The sequence below is a fragment of the Montipora capricornis genome, chromosome 14 (genome assembly GCF_036669925.1).
Source record: "Montipora capricornis isolate CH-2021 chromosome 14, ASM3666992v2, whole genome shotgun sequence".
Classification (NCBI taxonomy): Eukaryota; Metazoa; Cnidaria; class Anthozoa; order Scleractinia; family Acroporidae; genus Montipora; species Montipora capricornis.
The window spans coordinates 35,253,286-35,267,330 of record NC_090896.1 but is presented as its reverse complement, the minus strand read 5'-3'; the positions used below and the strand labels follow the sequence as shown (position 1 = coordinate 35,267,330).

The window sequence follows — 14,045 nt, the reverse complement described above, 5'->3', positions numbered from 1 at the left end:
ACCAAAAGAAACGCGGACTGTTGGGACGAGATTGGATGAATAAGGTCAACTAATGCTCCAATAGGCCATTTCCGAGTTGCTGTTTGTCTCGGTTTCGAAGTGAGTCTTGCTGCTCAACTATTGAAATGGAAATGGTTTGATTTGCATGAGAATAAGCAATTCATTTCCATTTGAATTGTTGAGCACCAGGATTCGCTGTAAATTTTTGACTTTGCAGAAACAATGGTCAACCTCACTCAGAGTTTGGGCGATTGTGATCTTTGTTTTGAATTCGCTCATTTATTGTCAAACTTTATAACACTTGACAGAAAAATAAACTTACGAAAACCCGGTATCTTGCCATCATTTGACACATGCTTCACTGTTTGGCGAGTAAACATGCCGCGGTACCGGTAACTTAATCACGGCGCCCGCTGAATTCCGACGATGTCGCTTTCGATTTTGCGATTTATTTGTGCTCATGTCGTAAATATGTTATTCTCGAGCGACCGTCCTGGAAACTTCCTTGTGCTCTTTCTAAAAACTGTGTATCAATTTACTTTTGCATCAATATTTGTTTTTGCATAAAGCAAGCTAAAAAAATCTGTACCTTGCTGAGTTCGCATTTGTTAACGTCAAAATGCTTCTGTTTTACGAAGGGGTATGGTCACCCATCCAGATACTAACCCCGCCGGACAGCCGTAACTTTAGTAAATTTTAGTATTACAAAGCTGCTCAGAGGGCAAGCTTAAACTTGTGGTGAAAGAAGTTGTGAGGGAGCTTGAAAATTATCAACCTGTCAGCCCAGAAGCCAATGTTTCTCACTTCCCATTTATTTTCTTCAATCTTTCTGGGTTCAGTACTTTGCTAGTAACCACATGTCTTCTCAGGCTATTTACCCAAGACTTCTACCATGGCACTACAATGATAGACATCGTGCACTGTTAGAACTACATATTACGCAAGGACAACTTGAATCTCCTGGAAGACAGCTCACAGCTCAGTTGACATTTTATCTGGAATAAATCGCTGTGTTACGTCATTACCACACGTAAGTTCGACCAAAAAATCAGCCTTTTTTGAAAAATTTCCCTTGGTCCCCCCTTTGCTATTTTGTAAAAAATGGCCATTTTTTTTACTTTTGAGAAAAATGTTATTTCTCCTCTAATAGGTCTTTTTTCATGCGGTTTTTTGCATAGCACAAATCTAGGATAGTTTAGCTTTCAATCCATATTAACTAGGGCATCAGGCGACTTGTATTTCCTATTTTCTTAGCCTTCCGAAGTTCGACCAAAAAATCGGCCATTTTTGAAAATTTTTCCTTGGTCCCCCTTTTGCTATTTTGCGAAAAATGGCCATTTTTGATAGTTTTGGGAAAAGTGTTATTTCTCCTCTAATAGGTCTTTTTCCATGCGGTTTTTGCATAGCACAAATCTAGGATAGTTTAGCTTTCAATCCATACTAATTAGGCCATCAGACGACTTGTATTTCCTATTTTTTTAGCCTTCCGAACTTCGACCAAAAAAATGGGCATTTTTGAAAATTTTCCCTTGGTCCCCCCTTTGCTATTTTGCGAAAAATGGCTATTTTTGATACTTTTGGGAAAAATGTTATTTCTCCTCTATTAGGTCCTTTTTCATGCGGTTTTTTGCATAGCACAAATCTAGGATACTTTAGCTTTCCATCGATTCCAATTAGGCTATTATACGACTTGTATTTCCCATTTTTTTAGCCTTCCAAAGTTTGCCCAAAAAATCGGCCATTTTTGAAAATTTTCCCTTTGTTCCCCCTTGGCTGTTTTGCAAAAAACCACGGTTCTCGACACTTTTAGAAAAATTGTTATTCCTCCTATCAAGGTGTTTTTCCATGGGGTTTTTTGCATAATAAAAATCTTGGATAGTTTACCTTTCCATCCATACCAATTAGACTATTATATGACTTGTATTTCCCATTTTTTTAGCCTTGCAAAGTTTGCCCAAAAAATCGGCCATTTTTGAAAATTTTCCTTTTGACCCCCCTTAGCTGTTTTGCAATAAACCGCGGTTCTCGACACTTTTAGAAAAATAGTTATTCATCCTATCAAAGGTATTTTCTCATGCGGTTTTTTACATAATAGAAATCTTGGATACTTTAGCTTTCCATCCATACCAATTAGGCTATTATACGACTTGTATTTTCCATTTTTTTAGCCTTTCAAAGGGTGCCCAAAAAATTGGCCATTTTTGAAAAATTTCCCTTTGTCCCCCCCTTGGCTGTTTTGCAAAAAACCGCGGTTCTCGACACTTTTGGAAAAGTTGTCATTTCTCGTTTAATAGGTATTTTTTCATATAATTTTTTGCATAGTAGAAATGTACGATTGTTTAGCTTTGCATCCATACCACTTAAGTTATTTTACGACTTGCCTAATTGGTATGGATGTAAAACTAAATTAATCTAGATTTCTACTATGCAAGAAACCGCATGACAAAAACACACCTATGAGACGAGAAATGACAATTTTTTCAAAAGTGTCGGAAACCGCAGTTTTTTGAAAAATAGCAAAGGGGGGACCAAGGGAAAATTTTCAAAAATGGCCGATTTTCGGGAAAATTTCGGAAGGGTAAAAAAATACGAAATGCAAGTCGGATAATAGCCTAATTGGTATGGATGTAAAACTAAATTAATCTAGATTTCTACTATGCAAGAAACCGCATCACAAAAAAAAACCTATGAGACGAGAAATGACAATTTTTCCAAAAGTGTCGAAAACCGCGGTTTTTTGAAAAATAGCAAAGAGAGGACCAAGGCGAAATTTTAAAAAAAGGCCGATTTTTTGTGCAAACTTCGGAAGGCTAAGAAAATAGGAAATACAAGTCGTAAAATAACTTAATAGGTATGGATGGAAAGTCAAATAATCGTAGATTTCTCCTATGCAAAAAATTGTATGAAAAAAATACCTATTAGACGAGAAATGACAATTTTTCCAAAAGTGTCGAAAACCGCGGTTTTTTGAAAAAAAGCAAAGGGGACCAAGGGAAACATTTCAAAAATGGCCGGTTTTTTCGGCAACCTTCGGAAGGCTTAAAAAATAGGAAATATAAGTTGTATAATAGTCTCATTTGTATGGATTGAAAGCTAAACTATCCTAGATTTCTACTATACAAAAAATAGCATGAAAAAAATACTTATTAGACCAAGGGGAAATTTTCAAAAATGGCCGATTTTTTGGGCAACTTCGAAAGGCTAAAAAAATAGGAAATGCAAGTCGGATAATAGACTAATTGGTATGGATGGAAAGCTTAACTATCCTAGATTTCTACTATGCAAAAAACCGCATCGATTTTTACTATGCAAAGAACCGCATGAAAAAAGACCTATTAGACAAGAAATTAAAGTTTTTCCAAAAGTATCGAAAATGGCCATTTTTCGCTAAGTAGCAAATGGGGGACCAAGGGAAAATTGTCAAAAATGGCCCATTTTTTAGGTAAACTTCGAAAGGCCAAAAAGATAGGAAATGCAATTCGTATAGTAGCCTACTTAATATGAATCGAAAGCTCGCCGCTCACCGCCGGTGAATGAGCGTGTCGCCGATCTATTTTAGGATCACGGTTGAATGCTTGATTTTTTGTTCGCCTTTTTCATTGTAGTTCATGTTGTGAAGAATAGTGAAGTACATGTATCAGTATCAGTCACTCCCTTCTGTAGGTGATTGGGCGACAACTTTGGCCAGATTGCTCGTTACGCAAGTGAAAGATGCTCTTATATTGAGCAACAGACCCGACCTTCGATTTACTGTCCTTGTCAATGTCCGAGAAGACTTGAAATTCTAACCATTTGCGGATGTAATTACAAAGACAGCAATTTCTACTCAGCTACATGTATTTGAAGGAGTACAGGTCTTTCCGCCCCACAGTATTCTGACGACCCTTATATGATAGCTAACCAACCCTAACCATAATTTTTCATTACTAAAATCAGTGCTTATAGACCTGATCATTAGTGCGTAGACACAATAATACGTGGGACGGATTGACTCTTGGGCGGAAAGACCGGTCATTCGAAGACCTCACGCTCGGTAGTAGCGGATGCTCAACCGACTTAGCCGACCGCCTCAGGTCGGTCCATCAAAAGAACTGATAAAGGTCGAATTGCCATCGCGAAAAGTTTGAATGGCTGATTTTTCCAGCTTTAGCCTCTTGTCAGAGCGAATACAAATTTACTGATTACCTTTGCTTCTTTCTTTGTCTATTCAACTTGGAAAATGGCTTTCCATAACTTGAACACCGTGCATTTTGCGAAAATTGGTTTAAGTTTTTAGATCGGAGTAGAAAGGTGCAGGAAATTAAAGCTTTGGGTATTAAAAGGTGACAATGTGGAAGATGGTGCGTTTTTGTTAATCACTTTAATTTCACTGACTTACAACTAAGCAAAATTCAAAGTATATAACACACTTGCGAATGTTTTGCTGCTATCCTTGGACAACTTTTAATCTTTCGTTTACTTACGACGTACCTCAAGGATTATAAATCTAGGGTTTCTAACAATAACTTGATTGAATAACTCAAAGGTTTACTTTGGAAGCAAACACCACCAAAGAAAACAGCACGACAAAACTGCTTGAGATTATTGTTGAGTCAGTGGAGCACTGGCAAGGGCAGCGGCCTTTCGCTGCGGCTTGTGGTGTGGCAATCGACGCGTTCCTGTTTCCGTCTTGTCCTTTTCACATCGCATCCATACGAGAGCGATACTCCTCGGATAACCATCTTCCACTTGAATTTTCGAGTCATCAAATCTGTAATACTTTCCTCCAGCGAAGAAATAAGATATCCCGTTTCTCCACTTCATAGCTGCATCAATTTTGCTTGGAAGTCCTTTCCAAGCACTTATGCTCCTGGGATAGCCATAGTCAATCTTGTCTCCGTAAAAACGCCAAAACTGGTTTCCTTTGAAAAAGTACGTTTTTCCGTTCCTCCCCCAGGTAAACGCAGCATCCATATTTGCCATATCCATCGTTAGCCCGTAGGCTGTAATCGAATGTGCCTTGTCCTCACTTATGTACTGCCCGCGCCTGCTGTCATAGTAGTACTGCCAGTACCTGTAATTAGAAAGAGGAGAAATTAAGCTACAAGATTATTTCCTTCTCAGGCGTTTTCAGGTCAATATATTTTCCACGGGCGTAGCCAGGAATTTTCAAATTGGGGGGGGGGGGGGGTCACGTCACACTGTGTCTATCAGAGGGTACTCACCAGATTGTCATGTTAGTTGTTGTAGGTTGTTTGCTTAAAAAGAGGCTTACAAAGGGGGGTCACGGGGAACCCCAGGAATCCCCCCCCCCCACTACGCCCTTGGAGACTTGACTCTCCCTGCGACTTATACACGTTTTAAAAAGAAATTCAGGCGAGACAGGGAATACCACATACCTAGAACCACTAAAGAAAACGAGACGATAGGAGCTCCTCGCATAAGCGGCATCTACTTTTTGAGGCAGGCCCTCCCACAGGTCAGTCACTTTATGAGGCCCACTCTCTAACCCTGTTCTAGATGATATGATCCAGTACTGAGTGCCCTTTATTGCATACGTTTTTCCATCGGGAGCCAGAAATAACGTGTCGTAAAAGGGTATCGAACACACATCATTTCCCATAGGCATGGTAGGTCCAGTTGGCGTTGGTTTGCCTGTGACGCGATTTGTCGGGATTTGTGGGGTCGGAATTGGTGGGTTCGAAGGTTTACCTGAAAGAAGAAATGTACGGGAAACTCAAGAAAGGGTTAAGTTTTTGCAAACGTTGGCCGTGTAGCACTTATATTCCAAAAGACGTAACTATTAGAGGGTAATGTGAAGTGCTAGTTTTCTACCCATATATAAAACCATGTGAGTGTTAGTCCTACTAATAAGTAGGGCTAACGCTCACATGGTTCACATGGTTCATGGAAAACTAGAACTTCACATTACCCTCTAATAGTTAAAAATGTGCGGGAAATATTGTTTTTCTTTTCGTGTTTTATTTCTGTATAAAGTATGCTTTTTGGGGGATTGGTAACACCAATTTTTGCAATTTTTTCGCTTGACTTACCATAAAGAGCTTGAATGCCCATAGTGTCATCATTGGTGAGCTGAATGTTTTTATGATAGCCTTTGTACCAAGGATACATGATTGATTCGCGTACATTAGAATGTTGCAGACCCAAACTGTGACCAAACTCGTGTACTGCCACCCAATCCAAATTAATGCCACTACTTGTTCCAGTCGTAAATCGCTCAGCATCGTCAAAATGAGCGTCACCGGAAAGGCCTGAAACGAGTAATAATAAAACAAAAAATAAAACGTTGTCAGCTAATTATGATTTAAAATGCCAGATTAAGTTTAAGTCTTTTACAAATAGAAATAGGATGCATATGCGAGGACGTTTTATTTTCAAACATTTCTCCTCCCAAGATGTTACTCTTGAGTAAGGAAGCTGCTTTCGCGTGTGCCGGCGATCGAGACATGGATTATGTTTGTTTTGGTATTTCGGCTGGCCAATACCAGCCTTCATAAACATGTTGATGAAGGCTGGTATTGGCCAGCCGAAATATCGTTCAAAAATACATTTTCACATTGTTTTATCAGTCGTGCCGTTTTTCTTTTAATTAATCTTGACTGATTACGATCTTCTCTGATCCAACGCTGTGCAAGACTTATCGTCCAAGGTTTTTGCAAAGGTTTTAAAACCTCAACTACACTGATTTCCTCAGTTGGTGTTTGCCGGTTTGACAGTTTGATTAATTGTTCGTTTTTATGGTCACTCACCTAAATTGTTATGGGGATAGAAGGCATGTGCCAGAGTTCCTCCTTGTCCGTCAAACGGATACCCATCCCCGTGATTTCCTCCATCAAATTTGATGAGAATATCCACATCCTTGTCTGCAAGTTGCCTATCCTCCTTGATTCTCAAGTTAGTGGCCTTGGACCACAAATCAAATGATTTCTTGAAAATTCGTCGCTGTTCTCCTTCTGAAAGGTCATTTGTAAAGGACTTGATTCTGTACGTAAGATCCTGTCAGAAAAATGAAACAATGTTTCGTTCTGAACTTGAAAGCCAAGGCTGAATTTTTCGATTACATTAACGTGGTTTTATCAAAGGAAGTCGGGGTTGTACAAGTTTATTGCAAACAAGGGACATTGTTCTGCTGTGCATATTGCATCCGTCAATAACATCGACACAAATTTGTCATTGGACTCATCTGCACTATCACCTGAGTTGGAGCCTTTCACTTTTTACTCTGTCACCTGCACTGAAGTCCAGCGAATTATTCTTTCTATGCCATCTAATAAGTCTCCTGGCCCTGACAAGATAAGTATGCGTGTCATCAAAGATTCTCTTCCAGTCATCTTGGGCCCACTGACTGACATCCTAGACAACTCATTCGCAACTTCCACTTTTCCAGAAGCTTGGAAGATCGCCGAGGTCATATAAGTTTTATTAACTTACTAGTCTTAGTAAATTTAAAGGAGATTTGAAGAGTGACTTTTTTACCAAATTTAATTCTCTTGTTTAATATATGACATTATAATTACAATTTTATCGTTATTATTTTATTATGCTCATTTTGTAAATCATATTGAAAAGCCCGCATGGGAATTATGATTAATGTATGTATGTATCTATGTATGTATCTATGTATGTATCTATGTATGTATGTATGTATGTATGTATGTATGTATGTATGTATGTATGTATGTATGTATGTATAAGAGAATAGAGAAGACAATAGATTGAGCTTGTATTGTGTCTATCGATACGACAAATTTCTTTACAGACAATTCTTTAGTTCTTATTCAAGTGCGCTTACTAATGGTTAAGAAAAGCAGCACTAAAGTAAGGATCGGCTTGCATATTACAGTAATCACTACAAGTCACGTCTTTGATGTACTCACTATCAAAACACTAAAGAAACTGTTGCTGCAGCAAATGCGCTTTTTTGTGTGTGTAAAAGCGGCCGCGACTTCTTCCTGGGGCTCAGCCCGCTACAGAGTTTCTTATCTATTTAAGGCTCTCTAATGTCATACGATTAGATTAGACACGTCAAAGAAAATGCCCCAAGGGTCTACCAGGAATTTTTAGGAACCAGGACTACCGGCCAATTTACACTAAGGGTCAGGGGAACAGCGATAAAATTTCAGGAAACATCAAAGGTGCACTCAAGATCACGCAGACCTCCCCTCCCCTTCTGAGGAATCCCTTGAGGTTGAGAGGTTGTGAAAGGTTTAAGGCAAACCCACCCGGCAGTACACGATAACCATGCATGATGTAAAACAATTGTTTAAATAAATTAATAAAGTGAAAGCGGGTGCGAACATACTTTTTTTTTCCAATATGAGCCCTGCAAAGTGAATCTGGCAAAATCTGACAACCCACAGCGAGATTTGCCCATCAGCTTGATTGTGTCAGGATCCATCTGGCCTGTTTCTTTTAACCCAGCATAACGTTGAAGCACTTTGATGGATTGTTCCACGTCTTGTTGACTTCTGAGTTTTCCAGTTCTTGGGTCATCATCCACTAAATATCCGTATCTTGTCAACCAGTCCTAAAAAACAACAAAGGCCAAAATCAGAAAATCCATCTTTTCCCCTCTCTTCACATCTTCTCAGTTTCAAAGGCACAAACATATAAATAAAATTTAAATAAATAGTTAAAACAAAAGGTGTAAAGGTGTACATATAAATGGTGACAAATTTACGAAATTTAAATAAATAGTTAAAACAAAAGGTGTAAAGGTGTACGTATAAATGGTGACAAATTTACAAAATTTAAATTTTGTAAATTTTAATTTTGTATATGTACAAGTTACAGTTAAATTTAAATTTAGGTTAATTTTCATTTCAACCTAGGTCATTTTATTTTAAACTAGGTTGAAATTGAAAGTAGGAAACATTAACTAAAACCTATCAATTATTAGCAAGTACATGTAATATATTGGTAAGTAACTTGGTCGTAAAGGTGAGTGGATGAACTAAGTGTAGCTTAAATTTTTTCATGACTATTTTATAAAACACCAATGGTTGTTAAGTCTAGGCACGGATTTTAAATGGTTAGCATTAAGGTTGAGGTTAGGCATCAGTGCATGATAACCGATTCTACTTTTCTTTCTCAAAGCTTTTTAGACGAACATTGTTCATTGATAAACCTCCTTAGGAGGGCAGGGAGCAACAATTTTAAATTATCTTCTAAGGAATAAAAGAGCTGAAACATACATGATGTATTGTTGATTTTTAATTTGCTTAGTTATTTGCTCTACCTTTTTCTTAATTTGAATTCGTAATAATCAAAAGCAAGTAAGGCAGACTGCTGGCTGCCTACAAATAGCGCTGATAAGCAGTATTTAAGTCTAAGCACCCATTTAAAAAAGTGCTGATAAACAGTATTTCAGTCTTAGGACCCATTTTTAAGCGGCTAGCTTTCAATAACTGTGATTTAGGGTTAGTCTGCAGTCCGCGGTCTGCATTTTGCATGTGTCAGACACCGCTCTCCTTCAACGTCTGGCTCATCCAGTTTTTCAAATTATTGACCATTCTCCTGCTCTGTATTTGATGTAGCTGTCACTTGTCCACTCATTTGTGCCTTTTTGATTTCTTTTCTCCGAGAGATTCCGAAAACCACTTCATACGGCATTTTGGCAATTGTTCTGTGAATGGTTATGTGTTTTTTACAAGAAGCTCTCCAAGATAATGACACCAGTGGTTCGGCGGCGAGTTGTTTTCTTCGATTAAACTGCTAAGGTTATCTTTTGTTGTTCTATTTGCCCGTGCCACCACCTTGTTTTCACAGTGCGAACTTTGTGTTTGCGGCGAAAATCGGTTTGTTATCATGACTAGGAATGATGCCTTGTTCCTGATGTATTTTGCATAACGACGTAAATAAACTTCGTACAATATCTGACTATTTGTCCTTACTAATCAAGAGCCCACCTCTTGCAAACAAATTCTGCTTTTGTTGCCCTGGAGACTCGGAGGGTTTTAATTCTTCTTCAGATAAATTTAGCCACCCTTTCACTTCTTCATAAAGTTCCATCGGTGGCCTTTTAACTGCGTGGATGAGCTGAAATTTTTTTAAGTCTCACTTTATGTCGTTTACGCATGTGCGAAATGGTGGTTGTCGTGAAGGCTTGGAAATAGCTTAAACTCATTGGTAGAAAAGTTGCTGATCGATGGCTTAGCGGTTAATACAGAGAAGCGGCAATCTCGGATGTTCAACCATTCACAGTACAATTGCCAAAATGCCGTATGAAGTGGTTTTCGGAATCTCTCGGAGAAAAGAAATCAAAAAGGCACAAATGAGTGGACAAGTGACAGCTTCATCAAATACGGAGCAGGAGAATGGTCAATAATTTGAAAAACTGGATGAGCCAGACGTTGAAGGAGAGCGGTGTCTGACACATGCAAAATGCAGACCGCGGACTGCAGACTAACCCTAAATCACAGTTATTGAAAGCTAGCCGCTCAAAAATGGGTCCTAAGACTTAAATACTGTTTATCAACACTTTTTTAAATGGGTGCGTAGACTTAAATACTGCTTATCAGCGCTATTTGTAGGCAGCCAGCAGTCTGCCTTCTGCAGTTATCATACACCAGAAAGGGAAGCAGAAAAAGAAGAAGTACCAACGTCAGGATTATGTGGCGCTGAAAATTAATAAAATGGAAAAGGAAACGCCCCTTCATCCAAGTGTGCTACTTGGTCAAATTGTAGAACTTGAAGGGGACTGTGCCAAAATAATCACAAAATTCGGAGTTACCACGACAAACAGACTCAGCAAAATTAAAAAAAACCCGAAATATTATATTTGATAATTCAAAAGAAATAACACTTACAAGGGCCCACAAAATGGCTTCTGATCAATAGATTATGAAACCATTTTTCCTGACTTTTCAAGGTTTTGTTTTTACTTGCTTTTGATTATTACGAATTCAAATTAAGAAAAAGGTAGAGCAAATAACTAAGCAAATTAAAAGTCAACAATACATCATGTATGTTTCAGTTCTTTTATTCCTTAGAAGATAATTCAATATTGTTGCCCCCTGCCCTCCTAAGGAGGTTCATCAATGAACAATGTTCGTCTGAAAAGCTCTGAGAAAGAAAAGTAGAATCGGTTATTATGCACCGATCACCTTTTTGTTTTAACTATTCATTTAAATGTTGTAAATTTGTCACCATTTATATGTACACCTTTACACCTTTTGTTTTAACTATTTATTTAAATTTTGTAAATTTGTCACCATTTATATGTACACCTTTACACCTTTTGTTTTAACTATTTATTTAAATTTTGTAAATTTGTCACCATTTATATGTACACCTTTACACCTTTTGTTTTAACTATTTATTTAAATTTTGTAAATTTGTCACCATTTATATGTACACCTTGACACCTTTTGTTTTAACCACTTATTTAAGTTTTGTAAATTTGTCATCATTTATATGTACACCTTGACACCTTTTGTTTTCACTATTTATTTATAGTTTGTAAATTTGTCACCATTTATATGTACACCTTTACAACTTTTGTTTTAACAAGTAACATAATTTCCAAATCATAATGTTTTTCCCTCTTTGCAACTTACAGTGTCGCCAGAAAAGTTATCAAAGAGTTGTTGGAATGATGAATTTCATATTAGTTCACTGAATATTTTTTTAAAATCATGAACAGATAAAAAAATGTCTTCGGGAATTCTGGCTTAGTCCCGCAAGATCAAAGATAGTGAATAGTTTATTTGAGTAAAGCATTGCAGCCAAAGGGCTGAATTGCGTTATACATTAAATACAAGAGTAAATACTAATAGACAATTATATGCAATAAAAATTGAAAAAGCTGCGTTTGGCTCTATTGGTTTTAAAACTAACATCATAAGTTCGAGAACGTCTTAGATTATACTTGTACTTATGCAAAGGTGGCAATAGTTTATGTAAACGATGATATATGTCCCCTTCTATTGAGTTAAAGAGTGAATGGCTTAAATGATGGTGATGCTGCTCTAATGACTCTAAATTCATGGATAAAAGAGCGTCTGAGTAAGTTTGATTTGGACAAATTATTGCTAAGGCCCTCTTTTGCACCCGCTCTAAGTCTTTAACCAAGTACTCAGGAAGTGAAGAGTGAAAAACTGGTATGGCATAATCACATACAGACCTTATACATGTGATATAAAAACTTACTAGCTCTGCCTTAGGGACACTTGAACGTTTTAGCTGCTTTAGAAAACAAAGGCGTTTAGCAGCTTTTTTAACTACTGTTGACATATGCTCGTTCCAAGTAAGATTACTGCTGATAGTCAGTTAAACCGAGTAACTTAGCGTTATCTACAACTTTAAGGGCCTGACCGTTAACTAGTAAAGGAGGCAGATCCTCCAATACCTTATTCATAGTTATCGCGACAACAGATAAGTTTGGGCTCAACGGAATTAAGATGTCATGTTACATCCTTTTTCGACAGTAAAATTCCTGTTTTACTTTACGTGATCCTCGGTTCAGCTGGATATCTGCAAGAAGATTCGCTTTGGATCTTTTATCAACTTAATGACGTGAATGTTTTAAGTTGCATGGAATGGGGATTTTCGCTAAAAGGACACAATGCGAAGCGAGTAATTTTTGCCTCAAAGCTGCTTCCTAGTGAACATTAAATTGTAAAAGAAGAACAAGAAGTTTTCCCCTTTTGAGCGTGAGATGGACTTCTGAGAAAGGACTAAACTTCCATATTCATACTGGGAAGGGTGCCGATCACTTATGGCAAGAAACTTGCGACTGGGGTTTTATCAACTGAGGAATTAATTATACAATGATATGAGGGAAAAGTCACTTACTATTCCTCCGGCTACAACTTTTGAGCTAACTGGGCTGCTCTCAATCGGATTCTGTAAACAAACAAGGCAAAAAATTGGTGCAAAGATAGCGTAGGTGGTTGTCGTGGCGAGAGGGTCGAAATTCTTTCCGTGTGCCATGGGTGTTCTTCGTGTTTATCCTTAGATGATTTGGAGATGGCAGTTCCAGCTATTTTGACTCAAACTGAGTTCTCGACCCTTTATATAGCCAACACCGACGCAAAAGCAACATCGTATCCGTCACAGCGTAGGAAAGGGGGTGTACACCATTCTCATAGCAAGTGGTAAAGCGTAACAAGATCCTCTTTTGGTTATCAATTTACATCTATACGTGGTAAAGAGCATCGTCAATGTTCCATTATCGCGTGGCAGGGACATCACATGAAGTGCTCCTTATTCATGCTGATGCCTCTCATCGTTGACTGCAGTAAAGTCGAGCCTCTGCTATTTTCTACAAACTCTGTAAGAGTCCAATCACTTTAATGTAGTACGATGATTCTGCTCAAGCAAACCATTCCAATCTCCCGTCTGCCTCGAGGCAGCTGTGTTTATGCTCCTCTTCCATAGAATACAGCAGTCTCTGTTTCGATGGATTTAGATAACACTGGGAATTCATATCTGATATGCCCCAGCTGTTACATGTAAACAAACCTTTTCTTCTGTCAAAGTACCATCTACACTTAGAACTACATGTATTAAAGTTACTGGATTTAAGCAAACTTGTCAAGCTCGACTATGACTTCAAACAATACAAAAGCACCATCTTGACATACTAGTTTTCTGTATATCTGATCTTTTGGGGCAGGTTTTTGAGGTTTTAGTACTCCCACGATCATACTCTCTTATGTAAAGAGTTGGTGTAGGACATTCAGATCTTTTGTAAGCTCGTGCAAAATTATTTCAACAGACCTTTATACTCATTCAGTCATTCATTCATTCATTCATTCATTCATTCACACCCCCGCACAGCACAATGATCGCCACTAGGCATATTTCCAATATTATTTGAACTGCTGAGTTTAGAAATAGGCCAAAAGCCAGCCCATACACACGTAAATACAATTCCTAATTTTGTAATATTTTATTAGACCATTTCACGCAAGCAAGGAAGTTAATCAGCAAATTTTGTCTCATATTTCACGGTTATTCAAACAAAAACTTACACTTGCCACGTGTCAACACTGTCCAAATCGATTTCTGATAAAACTGTGTCGCAAAAAGCGACACAGAAC

General features: G+C 37.9%; 1 protein-coding gene across 3 annotated transcripts; it reads right to left on the bottom strand.

The window, feature by feature from the left end:
• Nucleotides 1-4,341: 4,341 nt before the first annotated feature.
• LOC138032644 (matrix metalloproteinase-24-like) lies at nt 4,342-13,297 on the bottom strand. Of its 3 annotated transcripts, none has more exons than XM_068880350.1 (6): nt 12,796-13,297; nt 8,303-8,527; nt 6,750-6,996; nt 6,033-6,251; nt 5,379-5,691; nt 4,342-5,053 (listed from the first exon to the last, which is right to left on the bottom strand). In XM_068880350.1, the coding sequence occupies exons 1-6, from the start codon at nt 12,931-12,933 to the stop codon at nt 4,582-4,584; spliced, it is 1,614 nt and encodes a 537-aa protein (XP_068736451.1). In that variant the 5' UTR covers nt 12,934-13,297; the 3' UTR covers nt 4,342-4,581. The 3 variants fall into 3 exon arrangements, with proteins under 3 accessions (XP_068736451.1, XP_068736453.1, XP_068736452.1); XM_068880352.1 differs by lacking the exon at nt 12,796-13,297 and adding an exon at nt 9,239-10,057; XM_068880351.1 differs by lacking the exon at nt 12,796-13,297 and adding an exon at nt 9,909-10,057.
• Between the last annotated feature and the right edge of the window lie 748 nt (nt 13,298-14,045).

What these genes read in the sequence shown, in the direction of transcription:
- LOC138032644 (XM_068880350.1), bottom strand. Translation starts at nt 12,933, where the DNA reads ATGGCACACGGAAAGAATTTCGACCCTCTCGCCACGACAACCACCTAC. An exon ending in CTATCCCCATAACAATTTAG is followed by an intron (nt 6,252 to 6,749) that starts GTGAGTGACCAT and finishes TACTCGTTTCAG; the next exon opens with GCCTTTCCGGTGACGCTCAT. An exon ending in GTTTTCTTTAGTGGTTCTAG is followed by an intron (nt 5,054 to 5,378) that starts GTATGTGGTATT and finishes TTCTAATTACAG; the next exon opens with GTACTGGCAGTACTACTATG.